This window comes from Anser brachyrhynchus (genome assembly GCF_964034855.1).
Source record: "Anser brachyrhynchus genome assembly, chromosome: 9".
NCBI lineage: Eukaryota > Metazoa > Chordata > Aves > Anseriformes > Anatidae > Anser > Anser brachyrhynchus.
This window is the reverse complement of record NC_137703.1, coordinates 15,173,668-15,198,868: the sequence shown is the minus strand read 5'-3', so window position 1 is coordinate 15,198,868 and position 25,201 is coordinate 15,173,668. Positions and strand designations below refer to the sequence as shown.

Here is a 25,201-nt window from a genome sequence, read left to right as displayed (position 1 = left end):
AGCTGGGACAAGGGTTCACCAGACGAGGTACAAAGAGACTCTAGCACAGTGAGGCTCCTGCCCTGCGCCATCTCAAAGGGATGTGAAGGTGAGAGAGCGCCCTGGGCAGTTCAGAGTTTCCTAAAGTAGAATCCCAAGACTCTCCTGTTAGTTCATATTAAACAGGTTATATTTGGGTAAGCCACTGAGTCCCCCAGACCTGCAGAGCAGCGAAGGGCGCTATTAACAGGAGAAGAGTTCCACAGGTCTGTACAACTTCTGAAGGTAACACCCAGAGGCTGAAGCCTTGCTCAGCTGGAAGGAAGGACAGGCACAGGCCTTACCCGATCCTCTTGTTCAGCCTGCAGCTCCTTCACTCTTTCCAGCAGCCCAGTCTTGGCACGGTCCAGGTTGGTGGCCAGCCCAGTGATAGTGATGACATCTGACTGCAGCTCAGGAGCAGGGACCTGGATGTTTACCTGAGCAACGAGTAACAATTATCACTTTGTACCACCGCTCACTGCACATTAGCCTCTCACTGATCCTCTCTGCTACCAAGAACAGCTTGCATCTAGCGTGAACCCTGTTCCTTCAGCCATTACCAACATCAGATTGCTTTGCTGCAGGACTTCAGGACCTGGCAGTCTCTGCATCAGCCTGGAGAGGCTAGGAAACAAATACGTGTTCAACAGTGCTGTCTGCAGCCAACCTGCACTGGCCCCAAGAGCAAGAGGTCCACAGTCCCTGCGGGCTCCTGAGGAATTCTTCCAAGCAGGCGGGCATGGCCAAGCTGTATCGCATGGCCAAGGAGGGAAAACAGCTCTCGCACTGGTAAGAAATCCAGATAGGCCCCAACAAGTCCTACAACACTCACGACACCAATTCCCATCATACAGCTTCATCGTGAAACCTAGCAAGCCCCAGAGCCAAGGAGTTCATTACACAGGTCTCACTTTCTTATTATAGAGCCTGTATTCTATAGTGAAGCCAAGATGGTCCTGAGTAAGTCACAACTGATTGCCAACACCATAAATGCGGTCATTTACAGATTCTCCGGTACGTGGGATTAGGGAGGAAGGGCAACGACTTACTTCAAACTCGTCCATCATTTTACGGATCCCACTTCCTTTCTGGCCAATGATATAACGGTGAAGATCAAAGGGAACTTCCACTTCAATGGTGACAGGAACCAGAGCCTAGAGGGATGGGAACAGAGTTTGCCAGTTGAAAGACTTCTCCTTTCTTTTAGTTTGCCCTACACTTGCTCAAAAGAATGCGTTGCTGGAGTGAGGTACGTTCCCTTGTCAGGGTACAAACTCTGCAGGAGAGAGCAGCTGCAAACACCAAGATGACCTGTGGGGTGCTGTATGTTTTTTTCCAAACAAGCCATCTAAAAACCCCCTCTGGCGTCAGAGGCTGTTCTCATATCCTTGGCTTCCACCTAGCAGAAACTTGGATGACATCACTAGAGGAGAAGCATGGCAAGGTCTGCTGAAGCTGGAATGATTCAGCCTAAATCACGCTGTATCTCATCCCAGCCCTGCTTCATAAAAAAGGATGTCATGCTTTTCTGGCAAGTGACTTGGGGCTGCTTGCAGCTGTAGCAATTGCTAGGTCAGGCGCAGTGATTCAAGCCACCTGGCTAAATTACAGAGCAATTGGAGAACTTCCTTTGAGCAACACAGACCTTCTCCACGGTTAGTGTCAGTGACCACCTGGATAGCAACCTTGACTGAACAGTTTTTATTACCATCACTAAAGCATGCAGCGAGCTTCTTGCATCAGGACGTGACTACATTATAAGGTTAAAGGGTTTGGAAGCCACGTACCTGCAGCGCCTCCTTTGCTGCCTCACACTTCTCCCTGCGGCCAGAGATGATGATGATATCACACTTCTTTGGAGAGCTGGGGTCTCCATCCTTCCCATCCTTGCCTTCCCCACCCTCCTCGCCATTCTCTTGCACAGCTGGCTCTGCGACAGGGGCTGAAAACATGGAAAGCCTCACGTTAAATAGACAGAGCCCCCTCCTTGCTCAGCATCTCCCCCTCCAGATTCTCAGGCTCAGCCTGGTCACGAGATGCCAGACACTACAGCCTGCGATGGAAGAGGTTACTCCTGACACAGTCAGCTTGCCATGGCTTAGCCTAGACTGAGCAGAACAAGAACATCCACTGAGAAGGTCTCCTCCACGCCTCTCTGCACAGCACTCATATTGCCTTTGCCCGCGTGGGGAGGACCTGCAGTTGTACTCTGGAAGTAGAGGCTGTGCTCCTACGACAGCAGAGGCAATAAGGCTGGCAGTTCTTTCAGCAACAGGGAATTTCACTAGCACGGCGCTGGATGTTACAGCGGGACGGCTGGTTGTAGACCAGACTACTCTACAAAAATAGGCAGAGCAGGCCCCAGGCCAGCAGGCCCCAGCTGTGCTGAATTCAGTACAGCCAACAATGAGATCACGGGAACTCCGAGAAACCTTGACAAGCCTGCAGAGCAAGAGAGCAGCAGCAGGATCTGCTTTTGGCTAGGACAGGTCCTCGTGCTCCCTGCACTCTGTGGTGAGAACATATTCAGAACTCACAGGTTTGCATTTTTACCCCCTAAAAGTGGCCCCTCTTCCCAAGAGGACACGGTTGATTCCGAGCCCAGATCCAAGGACGCTGCAGGGAACACCTGGGGTCACTTCTCCACAGATTTTAAGCAGAGCTTCTCCACTGATCAAGTGTAGACTACACATCTGATCACCCCAACTGCCATGTGAACATGCATCCATGGGTATACCTGGGTTCTCCTCCCTGTCAGGGAATTTGATCTGGACACCATAGTCCCGGGTGATCTGCTGGATCCGGGATCCTTTGGGGCCCATAATGGAGCGGTGGAACTTTTGTGGGATGGTGCATTCGATTGTCACTTGAGCTTCCTGTGAGAAAGCAGAGTTGCTCTATTGCGACGCAGCCTCTTTCACTGCAGCAAACAAGATGCTTGCGTGTGGTGAAATCCATAATGGACACAGTGAGGTGTTGGGAAAGGTAACAGCTGCTGTCATGGAAAGAACTGAAAGTTTCCCAGAATCTTTCCCTCTCTCAGAGAAGTTATCCTGAGCTATTTTAATGAAGGCTGCCTCCAGCCCGTGATATTAAAGGCTTCAGAGACCAAAGGCTCAAGCTTGCTATGACTCTGAAGGGGAGGAAGTAGTAAGAGAAAGGAAAAAGATAATGAAGGAAGGAAAGGAAGAGCAGAGGTCTGACTGATGGTTGTTTCCAAAACGCAGTACTAACAGGACAAGAAACCCCAGGGAGCAGCCCCTACCCAAGACCAGGCATGGAGAAGCACAAGCGGGCTACAAATTTTTCATGTCTAAAGGTACCCCAAACAAAGCTCTCCCCAAAAACAAGAGGAAGGTCAAAGGAGGCAATTACTTGAAACAGCATTGCCATTTTGGAGCCAGCAGCCCTTCCCCATGCTGGGATCTAAAGTCTGCAATCCCTATGTTGACAGCAAAGCTTTAAATCCCAAATCTGTTGTAGGACTTGTTCACATAAAGCTTGGCTGTACAACAGGTTCAAGAAGGGTACAGCTGAAGCAACAAAGTATGGAAAAAACAGCTTTCCTGGGACTTACCAGGTCCTCGATGATCTCCTGGATGCGTTTCTTGGCTGCCTCCACGCAGTCCTTGGCTCCCTTGAGGGTGACTTTGTCGCTCTGGGTGCCAGAGCGTGGGAAGCTGACCATCACACCACCGTACTCATCAGCGATCTCACGCAGAACTTGCCCCCTCCGGATGACGAAGTGGCGGTGGTGCTTGGGGTCAACCACCATGGAGTCTTCAACCACGTTATCCTGCCAACAGATGACAGCAGCCAGTCAGCCCTGCCCTTCCTGGCCATCATCACCCATTTGCTGCACTCAACAGAAAACAGTTTACAACCTCACTCCAACAAGCAACAGTGAAAAGGATCTTCCTGAGCTCCCCCCACGCTCATGGTTCTAGGACAAACAGGTCCTCCACACTAACTCATTACGTCTTGCTGCAGTGACAGGTAGGAAAGTAGCAGTTCTTACCAGGTTCTTGATGAGGGCCTCCAACTCCTTCTGCGCCTCTTTGACAGCTTCCTCAGTTCCCATGATAGTAATCAGCTCCTGATCTTTGTCCTCAGAGGTTGGGAAGATGATGCGGGCCCCAGTGTTGTCACGCACCTTACGGATGTTGCCACCGCCTTTACCGATAAGGAATTTGTGGTACTCTGGCTTTGCACGGAGGTCCACAGTGTAACTCTTTGTTTGCTGTAAGGAGGCAGATCCACACGGAACATGTCAATATGCAGCAAATACACATCTGCATCAACAGCAGACATGCAGCTGTGTAACTGCACACACACAGTGTTGCATGAGGAAGGTAGATGTAGCTTGCTGTCTCAATCAAGAAGGTTTGAAGAAAAAACACTACATGAAAGATGTTCTCAGTGCTGAAGAGCTCTCTCTTCACTCAGCACAACTGGGGAGAATATGAGCACAAAAGACTTCCTGGGGAGAAGAGTCTGGGACTCACGCTGGGCAGCAAAATCATTGGCTGTCTGACTGCTGTAAGCCAGGCAGCAGATGGAACCAACCAACCAGGGGAATGTGCTCACATGTTAGCATTAAAAAGGGATTTTTCTTGCTGTTAAAATGACCAGTCAAGTGATTCCAACTCAGAGCAATGCCTTGTAACCAAAGGCTCCCAAACCCAATTATATACAGAGAAATATAAGAACTGGAGCTGGAATTCAGAGACAAGGAAAAAAAGGAAAGGAGATATTCAGAGGCAGCTGTTTCAGAGAGGTGTGGCTATCCAACAGCATTCAAACCACAGCAGTAGGGAGCCTTAGCCCTCTGAGTATGTCCCCAGCCTTGGAAGAGAAACATTTCTGCCAGTTCTTCTGCCCATGGGGGAAGAACTCATTGTCACAAGGACAAAAGTGTAGTTTTCTTTCAATCATCCCAAGTGTACTCAAATCCCTCGGAGGAGGATTAAGTTGTCTTATGCCAGAAGCTTCTCAGCAGGCTGAGGGGATCATTTGAACCCTGAAAGAGAAACAGCTGGCCAAACCAATCTGCTCCTTCCCTTACAACAGGGCTCACCTTCTCTTCTGCCAGGTGCAACAGCTGTTTCTTGGCTTTCTCTACATCCTGTGCTGGGCCCCTGATGGTCACGGTGTCACTGCCAGAGCCCTCGGTGGGAAAGTGGATGTGGACTCCACCACACTCCTCCATGATGGAGCGGATGAAGCGGCCTTTGGCGCCAATGAGGGAATTGTGCAGTTTGGAAGGAATAGAGACCTCCACCTCAGTGATGTTGGCCTAAGAAAGGACAGTAGCAAGCTGTTAATTAAGCTGCAAAAACGTGTTTGTGCCTACCCTGCTTACCTTCCAACTCCCACATTACTACGATCTTTATGGAGCTACGTGTAAGAAATGCCTGACCACAGAGGTTTGAAACTGGCTGCCCCTGATACATGAACAGCCACAGGCAGGCTCATCAGCATCATCCCACAGCACAGTCAATTTTAGATGAATTACGTCCTGAGAGCAAATACCATGAATGCAAATTCAGTCTCTGATGAGGAGATAGCAGACCTACATCAAGCCCTCCATTTGGAGGTGCAACCAGCTCCTGTCAGGTAGCACAAGTTTGCTCTCTTGTAACTTGCAAGGTATTGTGGGGAGTCAGCACTGGGAGACCAGCCTCCCAGTGACAGACTTTCATCTTAGCTCAGTTCCTTGCTTTGTTCACGATGATGAGAGTTGTCCTCATTAACATTGAGCACGTGGTATTTTTAGTTTGCTTGATCTCAGCTAAAGCACAGCCTTCCCTAGTTCACAAGTGACACTTCAGAGGGACAGCCCTACTTGCATCCTGATAAGCTATAAAAAGAGACTTCCCTGGAAGAAGTGACAGATACCACAGGCATAAATCAGGGCTCTGAGCTACTGGCAAATTTTGCTAAGATCTTAGGTTTTAGATTCAAGAACAGACTGACACGCACTGCTGTCTCCTCCCTGCCCTCCCCCACTACAACCATTTCTTCTGAACTTACGTGTTCTAGCAACATTTTCAAGTCCCTTATCTGCACCAGGTCAGTCACTTCACTTACCAGCTCCTTTTGGATGGCAAGAATTCTGTGGCGAGCAGCTTCACAGTTCGCTCTCTTTCCTGTGATAACAATTGTCTCCGAGTTGCTGTTCTCTGCTGGGAGATCGATTTTGGTGTTGCTTTCTTCACGGATCTGCCACAAAAAAAAAAATCATTTCAGAGGTGTCCCACGTCAGAAGAAAGCACTTGGAGGTTACATTTCACATCATCAAGAAGCAGGAAAGAACAGCAAGTGGGATTTAGCAGCAGGCAGTGATCATACTGAACACCAGAGACAGGAAAGTTATATCACCTTCTTGATGTTGGCACCTCCTTTCCCTATGATGTTCTTGTGGAATTGCTTGAAGATGGGGACAGAAATCGAAAAGCTGTTTTCAACCTACAGGAGAAAAGAAGGGAGAATTGAACATTACGCTGTCACAGCAAGCCCCATGCCAGGAACTTGAAAAATGTGAACTTTGTCAACAGGTTTAGACCCACGGAAGTTCTCTATACAAGAACTGCAAGAATAAGCAAAAGGAAGAGTCGTAGTGAATGGAATTAAATCCAGTTGGAGGCCCGTCACTAGTGGAGTCCCCCAGGGCTCAGTGCTGGGGCCAGTTCTCTTCAATATCTTTATCAATGAACTGGATGAGGGGCTTGAGTGCACCCTCAGAAAGTTTGCAGACGACACCAAGTTAGGTGCGTGTGTCGATCTGCTCGAGGGTAGGAAGGCTCTGCAGGAGGATCTGGATAGGCTGGGCCGATGGGCTGAGGCCAACTGTATGAGGTTCAACAAGGCCAAGTGCCGGGTCCTGCACCTGGGGCACAACAACCCCAAGCAGCGCTACAGGCTGGGAGATGAGTGGTTGGAAAGCTGCCTGGCAGAGAAGGACCTGGGAGTACTGGTTGATAGTCGGCTGAATATGAGCCAGCAGTGTGCTCAGGTGGCCCAGAAGGCCAACAGCATCCTGGCTTGCATAAGAAACAGTGTGGCCAGCAGGGCTAGGGAAGTGATTGTCCCCCTGTACTCGGCTCTGGTGAGGCCGCACCTCGAGTACTGTGTTCAGTTTTGGGCCCCTCGCTACAAGAAGGACATCAAGGTGCTCGAGCGAGTCCAGAGAAGGGCAACGAAGCTGGTGAGGGGTCTGGAGAACAAGTCTTATGAGGAGCGGCTGAGGGAGCTGGGGTTGTTCAGTCTGGAAAACAGCAGGCTCAGGGGCGGCCTTATGGCACTCTACAGGTACCTTAAAGGAGGCTGTAGCGAGGTGGGGGTTGGTCTATTCTCCCATGCGCCTGGTGACAGGACGAGGGGGAATGGGCTCAAGTTGCGCCAGGGGAGGTTTAGGTTGGATATTAGGAAGAACTTCTTTACTGAAAGGGTTGTTAGGCATTGGAATGGGCTGCCCAGGGAAGTGATTGAGTCACCATCCCTGGAGGTATTTAAAAGACGTCTAGATTTAGAGCTTAGTGATACAGTTTAGTGGAGGACTTGTTAGTGTTAGGTCAGAGGTTGGACTAGGTGATCTTGGAGGTCTTTTCCAACGTAGATGATACTGTGATTCTGTGAAGTGCCTTCAAATATAGCCTTTGAATAATAGATATTACCCTCCTGCCTGCATCTAGCCAGAGATTTATCCAGTGCTCCATCATCTTGAAGTGTTTCAGTCCCAACCAAGTACAGTGACAGTACACCTGTACTTTTTTCCTGGGCTACCCAGATGTGTAGGAGAGAACAGACAGAACTCCCCCTTACCAGGTCTGCCACCATCTTTTGCATGTACTTGGTGCACTTCTCCACCTCGTTCTTGGGACCTCTAAGTTGGACAATGTCGCTCTTGTGCGCTGGGTCTGGGAAGTTGATGATAACCTGCAAGGGGTAATTATTGATAGTAAACTCAAACACACGCAGGAACTGCTATGTCAGACACATGCAAAGCTCAGGGAAATCCTATACATCCTTTGTCCCATTCAGAAAAGGGTAGCCACGTTAGCAGCCTCTGGCCAAGAGAAGTATCTTCTGATTCGTATTAGAGGGTCGCTACATTTATGATTTCAGCAACAACAAGACTAGTACACAAGTAAAAAACATTCCCTCTGGATTCCTCATCTCCCTGAAAGCCTTACCTCTGGGAATTTCTCCCGGATTTCCCGGATCCGCTCGCCCTTCTGCCCAATGATGGTCCGGTGGAATTTCTGCTCAATGATTAGGTCCTTGGTGCGTTCATTTTCCTGATGGTAACACAGATTACAGTTGAGTGTTCAGCAGGAGAGCCATATACTTTTATTTACCAGCTTGCTGCCTGACAGTTTACCTGTCAGCAGTGTCCCTTTTTTCTCCTCTAGAGAGGATTCACTCTACATTGACAGAGAAGGAATATGCAAGGGAATAGAAAAACATCTGTGAGCAGCAACTTGCACTTCAGATCATCAGATCCAAGTGCTCAGTGGGCAAAGGGCACACGTTTGCACCAGAAGTTATGTTATGAACGTAACAGCCCAAAACCCTGTGGCCTCCCAAGCATCACATCCTGCTCACCATACGGGAAGCGAGTTCCAGCAGCTCTTTCTTGGCCTGTTGGACCCCCTGTGGGTCTCCTTCAATTCTGATCAGGTTGCTCTTCTCATTGTCCGGTGGAATGCGTACAGACACCTTGTAGAGGTCCTTAATCCTGTTAACTTCAAGGCAAGGATGGTGGTGACACAGCCTGCTAGGCCAAGACTTGCAACAAGGCATCTTGATTATCAATGCTTAGAAGCTGTTTAAAAAGTAAACCTCTGAAAAGAGGCCACTGGGGTGGGGTTGAAACAGAGGCAAGTGCCTCTTCACTCTGGAGTTCTACAAGAGCAGATCTGTGCCACACAAGAACTGCACGAGTAAATGCTGTGGCATCCAGAGAGCAAAATGCTCGCTCACTAGAGTGAGGCATCTCTTTCCTCCACAGACAGTGCCACATTTACATCAGAAGGTGATCATTCATTTCTCATCCTGAATTCTTTAATGGGGAGAAACTCATTGGTATATTTCCACCACCCCCTATCAGCTGCTAAAGTGTAATTCACACAGAGTAACTTGAAAAAAAGTTAAATTTAATTCTCCAACCAAGATAAAATTTCCTCCAGAACCTAGCAAAGTCATCCCACCACTGTTCAATCTGTCAAGATGCTTTCATACATTAAAGCCACCCCAAGCACTTACTGCTTATTTATCTCCTTGTGTCTATTTATCGCCTTGTGCCATTACCACCCTAGAAGAGCAGACGAAACGTGATGGAGACACCACGCTAGATGAACTACAGAGCCCAGGACACTACCTACTGAACATGGAGAGTCCGAGCGTGGCAAAGATTAGAAAGGCACGCCACTTACTGTTAGCTCCATTCTTGCCAATGAGGTGTCGGTGGAATTTGTGGTCAACGTTGATTTCTGCATAATCCATCCGGTTGATCTGCAAAGAATTGTACAGGGCTAGGTAGGATAGGCCAACCGTTCTCCCCTCTTGTGCCCTAAGTAACCGCCTGAGGCCAGCATGGGCACTAACTCTCCAGTAGTCAGCTATAAGCACTCCTCCTGCTCCTAAGTGGAATGGAAACACTTCTCTGCTTTGAGCTGAGAGCACCATGCTTGTGAAGCACTTACAAGAACTTACACACCTCCCTAGTTACAACTGAACGACAATTCTTCCCTCTCTGCATCAAAAGTTTTAAGACCTGATGCTGATTTTTTAAGAATGCCAAAGGTGAGTTTTGCAACCAAGTGCTTTGTTCATCTGCTACACAACTTGCCTCCTGCAAGTTCTGTTAAGCATGGCAAGATAGGGATGCGATACAGACGTGATAGCTAATTCATCATCTCTGTCCCTTCTTAGGTACTGGTATTAGTAACACCAACTTACCAGATCCTTGACCATGACTTCAATCTGTTCCTGAGCCACATTCACATCTTCTGTAGGTCCTTCCAAAGTGATTTTATCCTCTCCTTCTGTGAATTCGATGTGAACCTTGAGACGAAGCAATCGATTCAGTAACAATTTTCCAAGATGCAAGACAGGTCAATGCTGTTCGTCAGGCCTACAACACCTCTGCCACTAAGAGACGTTTTCCTTCCCACAAAGCACACCCATTATTCTCCTGCTTTCAGAAGATGGTTAACTTACAATTTTGGCCATGTCATAGTGTCTAGAGCCTAGGGCTTTGGCGTTGTCCTTACTATCTGCCAGGGCTTTGAAGAAGTTACTTGCCTAACCTTTCTCTAGATACTAACTCAAAGTGAGAAGCCGAGTTTAATTCAGCATTTCCAGGTATGTTACTATATCAACTAGTACCATATAAAGCTTCCTTTGGAGGGCTCAAGCCAGAAGAGTAACTTATGATGAGTAGTGTTTGCCGCAGTAAAAGAGAGGCTCCCTTTAATATTAAAATCTGCGTCATTTCCTCCCTTGTTTCACCCACACTCGAATACATTCTTCTCTTCTACAAATAGTGATCTGGACTAAACCACATTCTACAGCTGAGGTATACCTTTGGCATCTGCTGAGTTATTTTGGCCAGGTTTTGTCCTTTCTTTCCAATAATGAAACGATGAAGCCAAGAGGGGGCAGAGACCGAGGAGACGGTAAAACTGTTGGCCTGAAAGACAGAAAATCAGAGCAGCTGTTTGATGGACAGACTGGAAGAGATCTTCACAAAAATTCAGGTCCGATTTCTATGTTGCACCCTCAGTACTGACTTAAAGCAAGCAGCATCTCTAACAGCCCAACCAAGACCATTCCCACTCCGCCTGTCAGCGCTCCCAGATACATCTTTATGAGACTTTCTGAGAAGGCCTAGTCCATCCCGTCAGTACCTTTGCATAGACTTCAGTCAATGCCTGCCCAAGCTTTTCGGGCTCGCCTCGCAGTATCACCGTCTCCGAGCTACTGTCAGTGGGTGGGATCTCGACAGAGACTCCAGTTTTCTCCAAGATCTCCTGCAGGGAATTCCCCTTGGGGCCGATGACATACTTGTGCTGGGACTTCTTCACCTCCACGGCAATGGTAGTAGTCTTCTTTTTCTGTGGGGGCAGAGGCACTGGGGCATCAATCACAGGGGGCCGGGGAAGGACAAGAGTGAAAGGAAGAGGCAACAGATGCAGTGAAACTCTGCACCCAGGAAAGAGCAAAGCAAAGGCAAGCGCACTGGTTCTGCAGTACCCCAGCACCCTTTGGGCCCTTGCCCACAGAAGGCTTTGCGCTCACAGATTCACAGCTGACTGGTACTCTGTGGCAAACTCCCTGGGACACTACATGGAGGAGACCGCAGGCACACACACACAGAGTCTTGCACGCACGCACACACACACACAGAGTCTTGCACAACAGGGCTCAACACCTAGCTGTACCCCAGGCAGTACTGTAACGCAACACCATGTAGGCTAGTTGGCCACAAGCTGATTATCTCTGCTGAAATCCAGACTGGTACGAATACAGACCTAACCATGAGGAAAAACAGCTCGACAACCCACAAGAAGGATATTCACAATGATGCTGGCTGTGGAAAATAAACTGGAGTGAAATTCACTCTTCAGCAACTTGTACTTATGTAACAACTTTGATGATGTGAGGTGGCCACCACTGGAGACTTCACACTTCGCTCCTTAGTAGCACCTCTGTGAACAAGAGCCAGGGGAGCTCTTTGTGGTCTGCTGATTCCCCCCATGACACAGAGAAGCGGGACGTCTGTCACCTCCCTGGTAGCATCAGCCCAAGTCCCACTCTGCTGAGTAAGACCCAGGGCTGCAAGGGCTGCGGAGCCAAAGCTGACACGAGGAGGATGTGATGGAGAGATGCACAAGAAGAACAAGAAGGGACGAGGGACTACAAACAGGTGGGGGGAAGCTGGGGATCTTTTACAGACCATCCATACCTTCTCCTCATAGATCTTCTTAACACGAGCGACAGCCTGGGCTAACTGCTCCTTTTCTCCGGTGAAGACTATCTCTGTCTTGTTGACACTGGGTGGAGGAATGTTGATGCGTGTCCCTGTGTCCTGCATGAGTTCGCTCACCAGCTTGTTGTAAGGGCCAGCGATGAAGGGGTGGTACACCTTCTCCACATCCAGCCGCTCCACGGCGCGCTTATCCTACAGGAGCCCAGAACAGACCTCTGTGGGAACTGCCCTCCGTAATACAGTCTCTGCCAGACACCAGCACAAGCTAAGTTCCCAGTGCTACCCTACCTGACACTCGGGCCCAGGCACCCTTTCCAGTCTGCAGGCTTGTAGATCTCCATCCACCCCCTTCAATCTACAAATCCTGCTGTTGCTACAGACGTTTTATGATATTCACTTCTGTAACATCTTGCCTTATCTCAGCTGGTACCTTATGATGGTCCATTTCAAATATGAACCAAACTTACTGGAATTCAGAGATGGTCAAAACGGAGAACCAGAAGTTGCAGAACCCAACATAGGTGCTCATACAGTCAGCAGCACAGTACTCATCTCCGCTCAGACTAATACTAGCCACTGAGCGTGGCCAGAGCGGCTACAAATATCTAATATTCAGTGGAGAAGCAAAATGGCGCTCTAGCTAATACCATGAGTAAGATTACAGCACTGAGGTACCTGCTCAGCAGAGATAAGCAGGATCTCATGTCGGGCTTTCTCAATCCCTTCTTTAGTGCCGGTGATCTTGATCTGGTTGCTGGGGTCATCCGGGCGGGGGATCTGGATTTTAGTTGCAGTTTTGAGCTCCAGGTCCTGCAGCTTCTCGCCGTTCTTTCCAATGACAAAGCGGTGGTGCTCCTTGGGGATGGCAACTGTTGCTGAAGCCTTAAAACACAGGAACCAAGCATCTGTGAGAATCCTTGCCTACAGCAGTAGATCCACAGAAGCGGAGCCAAGGAAAGCAAGTTAGATGCTGCTCAGCAGTACCACTAAGGAGCAAACACAATGTCTTCCCAGCACGTTCTGTCTAAGGACCGATACTGCACCAGAACAGTTGATCTACAATACCTGTACACCAGGAGTCTAAATCCCACCTTTCATTCAAAATCCTTCAGTTTCTACAGAAGTGATACTCAGAGTTTGCAAAGGCCTTCAGGCACAGATGAGGAGGTGCCTGTCTTTCAGCATGACAAGCAGAAGCAGTACCAGACAACAACTGAGATGATGGCTCAAGGGTGGCGTTTATCTGAACTCTGACTGCTGCTAAAGCTACAGAGGGCAAGACACACGGTCTGACTCCTAGGAAACAGAAATTCAACACCAGAAACCTATTTGAGCAGGCAGACAGCTATGAGATGCTTACTGCTACTCACTGGTGTCTGCAATCTAACGCTGCTCCCAGGACTACATGTAGAAGAACCCTCACAGAAAAGGGGTCCCAAGAGATTCCCTCAATTTACTTTCAAAGGGCTGTTTTATAATAGTAATTTCTGACTTCTTCCCTTCTCACTGAGTTTTTATCAACATGCTAGCTTATCACTACTACCATGCTCTCAATACCTGTAAATATTTAACTACTAACAGCAATTAGGCACTTAACATTCAACCTACACTGGAAAAAAATAAAAAAGATCATTTGGTCTTCAACTCTGTGTCCCTATAATGAAGCCAGCCAAACCTAGGAGAGCTGGGAATGCAGACACACCTTTGTCTGGGGCCAGGGCAGTAGGAGGTACGTTCGAGGACAGTTGGTCGTGTATTTGTGGTCGTGTATTTCAGCACAACCTGAATTAATTTTTGAAATGGACCTTATTTAGGGTTTGTCCCTTTCTCTTCCCTCTGGTAGGGTATGACACATGATTTGAATAGCACTGAAGCAAAACGCAGCATTAACTACCTTTGACATTACACTTCAATGCACACTACAAGACCTGGCTGTGATACAGCTTAACAAGAACTACCACCCTAACTATGAACTCAAAAATGTGAAGGTTACGAATCAAAACCTAAAGGACTGAAAGGAGAAGCAATTGAAACAACGGGGCTGTGGCTCCTTACCAGTGTGGCTTGAGTTACTCAATGCAGAACCCTGATCTGAAGCTTTCAGCTTCTGGCAGGACTTCCCTCTTCTCTACCTGTCATTCTCCCATCTCTCCACATTCTCCTCTGAAGGACTACAGAGAAGGTACAGTCCCATTCTCCCATGCTGCTAGCTTCGTGTGAAGGGCCTGCTCCCCCTCCAGCACCAGCACCTCAGCATAAAGTCACTGTCTGCAGTTCAAGTGTTCTGAGATTGCAGACTCCACCCTCCATGCAACAGCATGGCCTGTAATTAGCTTTGAACCCTATTTTAAGCCTCATCTCCATTCCAAATTGCCAATTGTATGCTTTGAAAATATACAGCAAAGCTAAATTACTCATCTAATAACACCTCTTTGGCTTATAAGCACACACGCCCAGGGGTCTCAAAACATTTGCGAGTCTTGGGGAAGAGCAAAGATGAAGTGTGAAACAGTTAGATGCCCTCACCTGAGTCTGCAGCCGAGCGACAATCTCCTTCCGAGCCTTCATGACTGCTTCCAACTTGCCAGAGACCATGATGGAAAGGCCTTGGTCCTTTGCGAGAGACAGCTCCAGGTGAGCTCCTGTCTTCTGCATGATGTCAAGGCAGATCTTGGCCTGCTCGCCTTCTCCAAACTGATTCATGTCCTTGTATTTCCTCTCCTCCAGTGGCACATGAAACACCTGCTCAGCCACAGGACAGATGGGCACAGCAAGCAGTCAGTACGCTTTTGATTGCCAGTGCCTCCCTCCATTGCCGTACTGGACTCCACTGACATAGTAAATTCCCAGGTTCGTGCAACCCCTCAGCCCTTCCAGTGGAGACACCAGCTGCAGGCAGGGAAAGTGCAAGAGCACTTCAGCCGGCAGACTGTCCCACACCAGGGGTCTTCCTGAAGTATGGCAGGCAGGAGTGCTAAGCTACGGTGGGAATATTTTAACACATTAGTGCTTGTGGCTTGAATTCTGCAGTCCTCCCTTCAGGCCCGCTCTAGCAGCTATTTGTGCAACAGGGACTGAGAGCTTTCTCTGAATAGTTTTCCAACACATCCTTCCCCCCTCAGAGTGGTCTTAGGTCTCAGCTGCAGTCCTCCTTGCAGCCTGGGAGAACGTAGAGCAAAGAGCCTGCCAATCTGCCACACGAAGGATTTCACACTCTGGGGAAAGCGAGCTTCACTTCACCTACTTTTTTGGAGGAAGGCTGGGCCAGGGGGAATAGGGCACCTGCTCCCACCAACCTGAGTGATGACAGAAGCCTTTATCGGTCGGATTTTGCTCCAGGGCCCAGCAGGTTCCTGGGCAGCTTCCAAACATGGTGCTTTCTCAGGGAGCGGAGGAAAGGCTTCCTTGTAGGTTGGAGGATCATTCTCTTCTTCAGAGTTTAAAGCTGTAACTGAGGGGAAACAAACAGGGTGAAGAGATGCTCTCCAGGCAGAAATGCCCCTGTTCATCACAGGGGGTGCAAGTGTGTTCAGGTTACGTGTTCCCAATGAACACTATGTGTGTTCCCTGTGAAGGGAGAGCAAAGGACATGTGCACTACTATTAATCCTATTAGGGTTGTGTTTGTGGAGCAGCCAACTCTGGAGCACAACTGACCTCAGTACAGTGCAGACCGCAGCAGATGCCATGACCAATCAGCCTTGTCTGAGCAGACACTTTGGATGCAGAAAGTGAAATGTGCAAGCAAATGGTGGCAGCAAACAGCACATTTCTGCAACCTTTGTAAAGAGGAGCTAATGAAGGGATAACAAGCTGAGCAGGAAGAACTGAAAGGAACAGAGCAAGGCTGCAAGTCTGAAGGGGATAAGACAAACGTACACCAGAAGGAAGGCAGGGAGAAGCACTATAGTTAGAAGCAGACTGCAGGGAAAGCCTGGATGGGGACCTTATGCTCCACTCGGCTGTGCGCTGGACTGTGCCAAGTGGGCCAGCTGGCAGCTGGAGGATGGGTGCAGAAACGCACCAGCGAGCCAGTCAGCACAGTTACACTGACGTCCCCCCCAGAACCTGGATGAGCAAAGGAAGAAAACGACCGAGTCCAACACACTGATCCCATGAGGCTCCCTTGCAGCCCAATGCCCCACTGTTGCATGTATGCTCTCCCATGGCTGACGGAATTGCCAGTCAGAGCTCTGTGGAGATCTGAGGCTTGCTTCCTCCTGGCTCTGCACTGTGCAGCATCACCTCTGTGCTGCCGTTGGTGGAAAGCCAGAGTACGTGGTGAGCCACCAATCTAGGAATGAAGAATGCAATTTCTGCACACTTGTGGTGAACTGGATGCCTGGAGTGAGCTTGGGTAACAGCAAGGAACCTTGTTTGTGTTTAAAGGCACATCATGGGAACTCAGCTGTTTTCTCACCTTTCACCTGCTGCTGAGCCAGGCCGCTGCGGTGTTCAGCGAAGCTCTCCTGGGTCAAAACTGCCACGGAGCTCATTGTCGACTTCCCACCCACACACAATCCGGGTATGCCACTGGAAGAGATGGAGGAGGCAGCACTATTACCGACCCCATTTGAGATGCACAAAAATTACCCCACCAAGACAAAGCACGTGTTACTAAATGCTCTTCCGGTCAGCCAGACGCTACAAGGCACCTGCAGTGCCAGTCACAGCTGCCCAGTTCTCTTCCTGGACCAGAGGGGAGCTCACAGCACAGCAGACACCAAAACCAGAGCTCCTCATTAAGAAGAGAGAGGATGTGCAACCTAAGAAGGTCACTGGAAAGGGGGACAACAGAAGTTGTTAAAGGATACTCTAATTAATCTATCTATTATTAAAGGTGTGCGGTTTTTAAAAGAGTATCCGAAGGTCCGGATAGTCAGTCCAAGACCACTGTTTAATCCTGCAGAGAAAATGAAACAGGCTCAGGATTCTACCTCTTCCTAAAGTTGACTTATTTAAGTGTCTGAACTGCTGCTGATTTAGGGGTACACTCAGAAAGCCACTCTGATAAGCGTGCTTAGCAACAGCAAGATCTTTGGCACTCCCAAAATAGGAACTTACCAGCTAAATGGTCAGTAGCCAGAGAGTCCGTCCTGTAAGCTGCCCGTTTGTCAGCCTGCCAGCTTTTGCTTTATAGAAAAAGAAAAGAAAAATATTTATGTGGCTGCTCCAAGACAACAGGAAAACACAACACCCCCCTTACTGTAACTTTCAAGAGAGCACTGACTGTACTGTGTTTCAAGCTTACATCCTACCCAAAATATTCTCATACCGAGTCACATCTCACCATACTTTACCTGTCAGATTTTACTAGAGCTACAGACAATGCTGCTGCCTGCTTAAACCTCTCAACAGGAAGCCTGGGGTAGCTGCTCTTCAATCAGACCAGCTACAAGAGCAGCCATCCAGCATCAGGCAAAAATACAGTCAATTAGTAACAAATGTGCAAGACAGACATGAAATTTCAGGGTTGCAAGCAAGCATCGACATCTAGTCAGAGGAGACTAACAACCTGAAAACCTGCCAACAACACTGCCATCAGTCAGAAGTTAGGAATGTAGTTTAGTGGAGCTTTGGTGAATCAACATCGACGGCCTCGCAAACTAAGGCAAACGCTCAGGGCTATCCACACTCAGCTACTGGCCAGTCCACCTCTCCATTTTTTACTGTAATAAGACGATACACCAGGCACTGAACTCTGTCTTCAGGCCTAACTCTGTCTGTCGGAAGGAAAAAAACCCGCACTAATTTACACAGATTACTTTAAAGGCATCCACAAGATGGGACCAGGAAAAAAAGACGCTGTTGGTGGGAGCTTTACATCCCCTGCATCTGGACCTGCAGCTCTGTTAAAGAAGCGCTCAGGAATATAAAGACGTAAGAGCCAGGACACCGCACACTGTCAGATGTACGGAAGTTCACCCCCACACCCTCCAACTGCTTACGTGTGCTCTTGCTGGGTTTGCAGTCTCCTAAACCCCAGCGCCTCCGACTGCTCATGGCACTACAGGTCCCTCCCCTGTGCAAACCCTGCACTGCTGCTGCTTCTGAAGTGAGCTCTGGCACTTTTCGGTAAACTGATGGTTACCATTTCTGGCCTGCCAACATGTCAGAAAAGCCGCCCAAAACCACAGAGTGTCTGATGTGGCACCTCACATCATTTGTATGCTGACACTGTAAGGGGATGTAACAGAGGCAGGAGGGAAGGAGAGGAAAGAGCAAAGAGAGCAGCAACGCAACCAGGCCATTCAGACCTGATCTGCACTTCAAGGAAGGCCACACGGTATTTCCACCTATTGCACTGCCACCTGCTATCAAAGCAATGGAGCTAATGTTACAATTAATTCTCTAACGACCTGTTACTGCGAGGTGATGGCTACCAGTCAGCCACACTGCCTGAAGCACAGCTTCTGCAGCACGCAGAGGCTCTGCAAGGCTGGTACGTGGGTACGGGCGGCTAGTCATCCAAGTCATCTGCTCTCGGAGAAAAGCTCGACTTCTCCCTGCTGGCCATGCTTACACCAGGGACTACACCACCGTGTCGACGGAGCCGCCACAGAACCAAGGGAAGTGGCACTGCGCCCGTTGCAGGCTGTTTGGGCGAGGCCTTCAAGCAGCCATAGGCTCCTCCAGCCCACCACGTCGCTATCGAGGATGCCACCACCTCACAGCAAGCCGCAAGCAGGGCTGAGGGCAGGAGCCAGAAGCACCCCGTACATCACAAGCAGCTGTCAAGGTCTGGCTGGAGCCTTGCTCGCGGCATGGATGCGCTTAAAGCTCTGTCTCCTGGGGAAGTACCACCTGGTTCTGCTCCTCAGAGGAGGGTAAGGATGAGAAGTCAGTGAAACTACACCCGATACAGTGCTCGCCCGAGAGCTGTAACCTCCAGGCACAGCTGTTGGTTTCACCGTGTCCGCGCCAGCTGCAGAGATCTTCCTTGCAGTCAACACCTCAGAGAAGAGCTAGATATTCAACAAGAAAACTAAGGGCAGTATTTACCCACATGAATTTCTGCTTCGTCACCCATGCAGTGAGCTAAGAACAAATGTTATTCATCTCCAGTAACCCCAAACATCTGGTATACTGTAGGCCTCAGGGATTCATCCCTGGCCAAAATTGGAGGCGGCCATCAGAATGGTATTTTAAACACAACGCGAACAGCAGCAGCTCAGGCACTGCGTTTGGAGCCTACACCTCCTCGTCTTCCCACTGTAGGTTTTGAAACTAAGGTTACAGCTACGTCACGCGAGCGTGCAGCTGACTGGGTCAACAGGTTTTAAGCTGCCTGCTTCGTACACCGTCCGTGGCGCTGCCTTTGTGTGCCAAAAGAAGTTTCAGAAGTGTACGGCACGCTGAAATACGGAGAACAAAATCTTCCTGAAAATAGCCTCTAGCAAGGGCCAGACCTAACCACACGGGAACTATTTGTATGGAGTGAAAAAAAGGCGAAGTCTTGGGTTACACTGCCAATCCGATCAGTCCTCGTGGACAGTAATGGCGAGCCGTGCGGTATCTTATAGACGTATCGGCGTTCTGTTCATCGCAGGAACTAAAACCGGACGCAACTAAGCCTTGCCAAAACCAGCGGGGCCGAGCCGGTCGGGGCAGCACCGTCCTCTGCCAGGTGCCGGCAGGCTCCGACCTCGCGGTGGCCGGTGACACGGGAAGATCGCCGCTGTGGGGAGCGCTGGCCGAGATCCCCCAGGTGGCCGGCCGGCTGCTGCGTGGCAGGATGGAGCCCTTCGCGTGGCTTCCTGACGCAGCGGACGTGGGCGCGCAACGCGCCCGCTGCCTCCTCGGACGCGGCCGGCCTCGGAGCCGGGCGTTACGGCGTGCCTGCCGCCCCGCCGCCCCCGGGGCTCCCCCCGTGCCCCCCACCGACAGCCCCGCGCCCCGCTCCCCGCCCTCAGGGCCGGGTTCCCGCCCCCCCCCGCGCCCCGTCTCCTCAGGCCGGGCCCCCCGGGCGGTACCCGCGCACCTCCGGGGGGGGGCGGGCAGCGGCTCCCGGGCCGGGGGGAAGCGGCGGGCCCGGGGCCGGGCGGGCGGCGCCGCCAGCGCCACCTCAGCACTGCCGGCACCGGGGGCGGGGCGGCGCCCTTAAAGGGCCAGGCCCGGGGCCGCTGTCACGGGAGGGAGGGAGGGAGGGGGACGGGGATGGGGGGATGTGGGAGGGAGGGCGGGGGGGCACCGGCCCGCGGCTCCCCGCCGAGCAGCGACCGGCGCTGTGTGGGAGCGGGGCGGCCACGCGGCCTCCGCGAGGGTTCGCGGAAGGGGAGAGAGGAAACAAACAAATAAATAAATAAATAGAGAGACGGACCCGAGCGGGAGGAGAGGCTCGGGGGGTGCTGGCTCAGCCCCGGGGTTATTCACCCCGCGCCGTTTCGCAAGGCTCACCCGGCGCTGGACGCGGCGCTGGGGCTCGCGGCGCTGGGACTTCACGCAGAGCCGCCCCGCCGTGCCCCAGCCCGCACCCCCCGGGGCCGGAGCCCCCGCTCCCCCCTCACCCACCCCCAAAAAGCTGCCTCCCCCCCCCCCCTCCGGCCACGCCGGCCCCGGCTCAGCACGGCCCGTCCCGCGGGCAGGGAGGCCGGCCCGCACCCCGCACCCCCCCCCCGGCGGCACCAAGCCCCCCTCACCCCCCGCTTCCCCCCGACTCACTCCGGCCGGTGCCCGCTCGCCCGCTCTGCTGGAAGGACCGGGAGCGCTCGGGGGGGAGAGCGGCGCGGCGGCCTCCGCCGGGCCTATATAGGGCGGGCCGCTGCCAATCCCCGGGCCGCACGTCAGCGGGACTTGCCCCCTTCCCGCCCGGCCACCGCCGAGCCGAGCGGAGCCGAGCCGGGGCCTGGCCGGGCGCTGGGAGCACGCAGCCGGGGGCAGGCGGCCGCCGCGCTCCGCTGGGGGCTGCGCGCCCCCCGTTCCCCTCACAACGATTCGGGCTCGGCCCCAACGCGCGGCCCGAGAGCACCCCCGGGAGTGGGGGGGGTGGCGGAGAAAAGTTCCAGCTCGGCACCAGGAGCCGCCGCTGCCACGTCACGGCGCCGGGGCCCGCGTCCCGCCAGCGGGAGCAAAGGGCCGGCACCCAGCGGGACACTGCTCGGGGCCCGGCGGCTCCCAGCGGCCCCCGAAGCGCTCGCCGCTGTTGCGGGGCTTTCGCTCCCTTGGGTCCCCGGCCCCGGCTCTAACTCGGCTGCGCCCAGTTAACTCCCGTGCAGCTGGGCGCCGCAGAGCCCAGAAGGCAGCATCTTGCCGAAACCCCCTCGTCCTGCTCCCTGAACTCCCCCTCGTTACCTGGCTCAGCAGTGGCCCTCTGTGGGGACGCGCTGCCTCGTACCTATGGGTACTGCAGGTCCTCTGTGTACGCAGGACGTCCTGCGACCAGCAGCGTTGCCAGGACGTTACGGAGGTCTGAGTTTTTACCAGAGCTCCCTCTCCCAGACTGTTTAAGAGGGAATATCCTTACACGTCTCTGCGCCTCTTCCTTTATTTGCAGTTGCAAGTGGCAGGAGGTTACCGGAAGGCCGAGGGCAGCTCACCACGTGCCACCTTCGCTGATGTCTGCTGCTGAAGGACAGCTGTCCCATGCTGCCCTCCGCAGAGGACTGAGACATTCCACGGGGTAAAGGGTCGGGGATGAGACCCCACCTTTCCTCCCGCATTCACTAAGTGTCCCGGGCATGGATGAACGCACATTCAAAGGATGCTGGAAGGCCTATTGCGACTTGATGCGCCTTCCGCCAGCACCGCACCATCTGCATCCCACCGTGCCCAGTAAGAGACTCGGCACAGGCAGGGCAAGGTCTACAGGGGCTGCTCAGCGCCTCTCAGGCTACTTGCCCACAAGCGGCAACTCACCTCCAAATGCTGGGTTTGGTAGCTGAGGGGAGGGAAGACAGAAGAAGGTACCCGACACCTCGACAAACACTAACCTGCCCCCCTGCTCCTAGCATGCTTCAGCAGCACTACAACAGACCCTGGTTTCTTCACCTGTGAGAACAAGCAGAAAGGAAACCTCCTAGAAAAGAACACCAACGTGCGACAGCAAGGGTGAAGGCTTGGGCAATCCACAGTTTCCACAGCTTATCAAATTGGCAGCTCATATCACCAGTCGGAGGGAGGACACAAAAATTGGACCGGCAGAAATATGAAACTCAAACAGAGATAAACTTAACACTGACGAACATGGGTTCCAAAAAACAAGCCCCAAACCCATTCGGTGAGAAAGCCAAGGTTGAGGAACCAAGCAGCTTTCCATAGTGACTCCAGGACTCTTGGGGAAGGGAGGAGAAAACTTTCAGCTCCTTAAACCACTGGAGCAAAGACTACAACAAAGTTGGTCTTTGCTGGCACACGCACCCTCAGCTGAGCTGGGATTTCGCAAAGGATTTTTTCCAGCCTGTTCTTATATTGTTATCCCTCTTTTTCCTTCCAGAAACTGCCAGCCTTATTTGGAAAGCAACCGAAGCACGCTCCAAAGAGCACGCGCACGCTATGACTTTATTTCCTGTTAAATATAACTCCAGATTTCTAAAACTGTACAAATAAGCACCCTTTTCATACCCTGGGTGCTCATCCTACACACAGAAGTCACAGAACACCGCTAAAGAACTGCCCCTGGAAATATCCACTTTGGCACATCCCTCACCAGCGGCATGACAGAAGGCGGGCTGAGGGGAGAATGGGATAAGGAAGTAATTTGAATATTAAAAACAAAAACAAAGCATGATGGAAGAGGATTCAGGGCACAGGGCACTCATATGCCAGAGAGCGCTTAGGTTCTCAGACAAAGCCAGCAAGATATGCTGCTCAGCTCTGAAGCTATCACTATGGCCTCCCCTTCCAATGGGATTTTTTTTATTTCTACAGGAAAACTCTGAAGTTAGGGGTCAAGTTATATAGATCCTTCCATCACGAGAACAGGGAGAAATCATCATAAAACACTGACTGAAAGTGAGTCCACATTATGTGTGTGTGAGTGGCTTTCACACCAGATTTTATTTGCCACAAGGAAGGAAAATGCCAGAGGTGTTCAAGTCGGGCACCTCTTTTCCTCACTCATACATCATTACCAGTCAGCAGGGATTCTGCGGGCCAAATTCTGCCCTCGGCTGTACCTAAGGCAATCTCACCATCTTCAGAGGCCCACTGTAAATACCCGAGTAGAGAATTGCTGGTAAGAAAAGTCTGCCTGAGCCCATACGCTAATCCCAACTCCATTGTGACCGAGGGAGAGGGTTGGAAGGCACAGAGCGACTGCATGTGTTTGTCTCACGTAACCTAGGTGGTATAAATAAGGGGTCCCAGGGGACCGCGACATCATTTGCCTTTCTCTTGGTAAATCCATCTTGTTTATAGAGGGTGATCCTCTCCCTGCACAAGCAGAGGGGCTGGGCAGCCACTGAAGGAAGGTGACTAACCTCAGCAGGCCTCTCAGGCCAAAATGGTTGTTAAAAGACTTATTTATTTCCTGGGCACTCTGACAATAAAATTATGCAACCATCAACTAGCAAACAATATATATGCTGCCTTTCCTAAACTATCACAGGGCACTCTACAAAATGGGGACAAGCAAAATAGATTATTCTGGGAGAAGAAGAGGAGCAACTTAGTGCTATAGGCAGAGTTCCAGTATGACCGAATACCTTCAATACCCTCTGACCACAGCGAGAGAAAAAGCTTTGAGTCCAGGGGGAGGCACGCATCTCTTACACTGGAATACTGTGAGGCAACTGGATTTGGTGGTTAACACTGACAAACCATCAAGAGACTTGAGCTCCACTGTTAGCTTTGGTACCGATCTGCTGTGGTGAAATTCTCTCAGTCGCCCTGGCTGTACACACACAGGGGTCTTGATTTACTCTGTGGAGTTAGTATTTCATTTCACGTTGTTAGAACGCTGTGATCCTTGGATACCGGCTGCTATGACAAAACAAATGCCATTTCAGAGATGAGGAAGAAAGTCAATGGACAGTTTAATAAAATCAATCCAAATCCACGCAAAAGGTCAGAGGCAGTTCTTCCACGGAGACTGAGGGAGAAATCTGATAATTTAACAGAGAAATAATACACTCAGACCAAGAATGATTGAGGTGGATTTCCTACCTGTGCTTCAGAGGCAGTTATAGCAAATCTAGTCATTGAAAAGTTCATCAGAGTAGAGGCAAAGTTCAGGTCTTCTGCCTTGGAGATCCAGAAAACAATTTAAACACGAGGGACAAAGTGAAAGGAAGTATCTTCCTGTGGTGCCTCACAGTTTTACAGTAAAGCAAAACAAAACACTGACTTGACTCAACGACTGGGAAGAGAATCGGAAAACAAGTTCCCTGACAGGCAGCTCGGGCAGAGTAGCGGAATAGGAAGAAGTCACAGAAATTCAGAGCTTCAAACATCGGCTGGAGGTGTGGGGCCCTGGTGTGTAGCCCAGCCTCCTGCTCCCAGCAGGGCCACACCGGGGTGATCAGGGCTCCAAAGCTGCACAAACTTTCCGGGCAAACTGCTTATGCTGAACACAAAGCATGTTATTACCTGAACACGGTTTTTCATTTAAAAAATTACCACTGCGTGCTCATCTTACACAGGTGCCTTCAGAGGGCTGCTGCGGCACTGCTGTTCCCTGCTCAACCTGCACCGAAGAAGAAAAATCTGCCACCGGTAATTAGCTGAGAGCTACTTCCCAAAGCCTGTTTGAACGCTTGTGGTTAAATATCACAGTGAGCCAACGAGCACGGATTGCAGAGATGCTGCAGAACAAAGCACGCACTATTTTCTTTCTGTTCTTCAAAAGGAAACTTTCACTTCACCCTCCTTTGGCTACCGGGTTGGACTTCTTTTGTTTACCTTCTCAGAGTCCCTCGCTCCCTCTCTTGACAATTGTAATATAAAATGAACACGTGGCATTTTATTTTTTTTTTAAGAGACGTTGCCAGAAGCTCTCATGCGCTACGTATCACATAGCTCGGAAAAGCAAGGGACTTGCAAGGCCTGAACTCCCCCCTCCCCATTTGTTCACATTACTCATCACCTAATTAGACAATGTGAAGTTGACAGCGTCCCTGCGCTGCAAGGTGCCAGTGGTTTCCCTGATACGCTCCCACAGGCACTCGTGAGTGGCTGTTCTGCAGGCCAGAATCTGAGGAGCTTCCTGCAGCAGTTTCTAAAGATGACGACCACTTCCTTTCACAGAGAC

At 51.0% G+C, this 25,201-nt stretch overlaps 1 protein-coding gene across 2 annotated transcripts in view; it reads right to left on the bottom strand.

The window, feature by feature from the left end:
• The window catches only part of HDLBP (high density lipoprotein binding protein), a 39,756-nt gene that overhangs the window by 6,628 nt on the left and 7,927 nt on the right, over positions 1 to 25,201 (bottom strand). The window contains exons 1-23 of one of the 2 annotated variants that reach the window (XM_080604967.1): positions 20,677 to 20,768; positions 17,080 to 17,147; positions 16,436 to 16,548; positions 15,313 to 15,467; positions 14,543 to 14,758; positions 12,692 to 12,898; positions 11,993 to 12,208; positions 10,935 to 11,141; positions 10,610 to 10,717; positions 9,985 to 10,089; positions 9,459 to 9,537; positions 8,629 to 8,768; positions 8,217 to 8,321; positions 7,846 to 7,959; positions 6,403 to 6,489; positions 6,112 to 6,243; positions 5,099 to 5,317; positions 4,040 to 4,261; positions 3,599 to 3,817; positions 2,759 to 2,897; positions 1,809 to 1,963; positions 1,071 to 1,175; positions 324 to 458 (exon numbers count right to left, since the gene is read on the bottom strand). In XM_080604967.1, the coding sequence (XP_080461093.1) occupies positions 324 to 458; positions 1,071 to 1,175; positions 1,809 to 1,963; positions 2,759 to 2,897; positions 3,599 to 3,817; positions 4,040 to 4,261; positions 5,099 to 5,317; positions 6,112 to 6,243; positions 6,403 to 6,489; positions 7,846 to 7,959; positions 8,217 to 8,321; positions 8,629 to 8,768; positions 9,459 to 9,537; positions 9,985 to 10,089; positions 10,610 to 10,717; positions 10,935 to 11,141; positions 11,993 to 12,208; positions 12,692 to 12,898; positions 14,543 to 14,758; positions 15,313 to 15,467; positions 16,436 to 16,511 (3,141 nt within the window). In that variant the 5' untranslated portion in view covers positions 16,512 to 16,548; positions 17,080 to 17,147; positions 20,677 to 20,768. Of the gene's footprint in view, positions 1 to 323; positions 459 to 1,070; positions 1,176 to 1,808; positions 1,964 to 2,758; positions 2,898 to 3,598; positions 3,818 to 4,039; positions 4,262 to 5,098; positions 5,318 to 6,111; positions 6,244 to 6,402; positions 6,490 to 7,845; positions 7,960 to 8,216; positions 8,322 to 8,628; positions 8,769 to 9,458; positions 9,538 to 9,984; positions 10,090 to 10,609; positions 10,718 to 10,934; positions 11,142 to 11,992; positions 12,209 to 12,691; positions 12,899 to 14,542; positions 14,759 to 15,312; positions 15,468 to 16,435; positions 16,549 to 17,079; positions 17,148 to 20,676; positions 20,769 to 25,201 lie in introns of those variants that run through there. The other variant, XM_080604966.1, reaches the window with a different exon arrangement.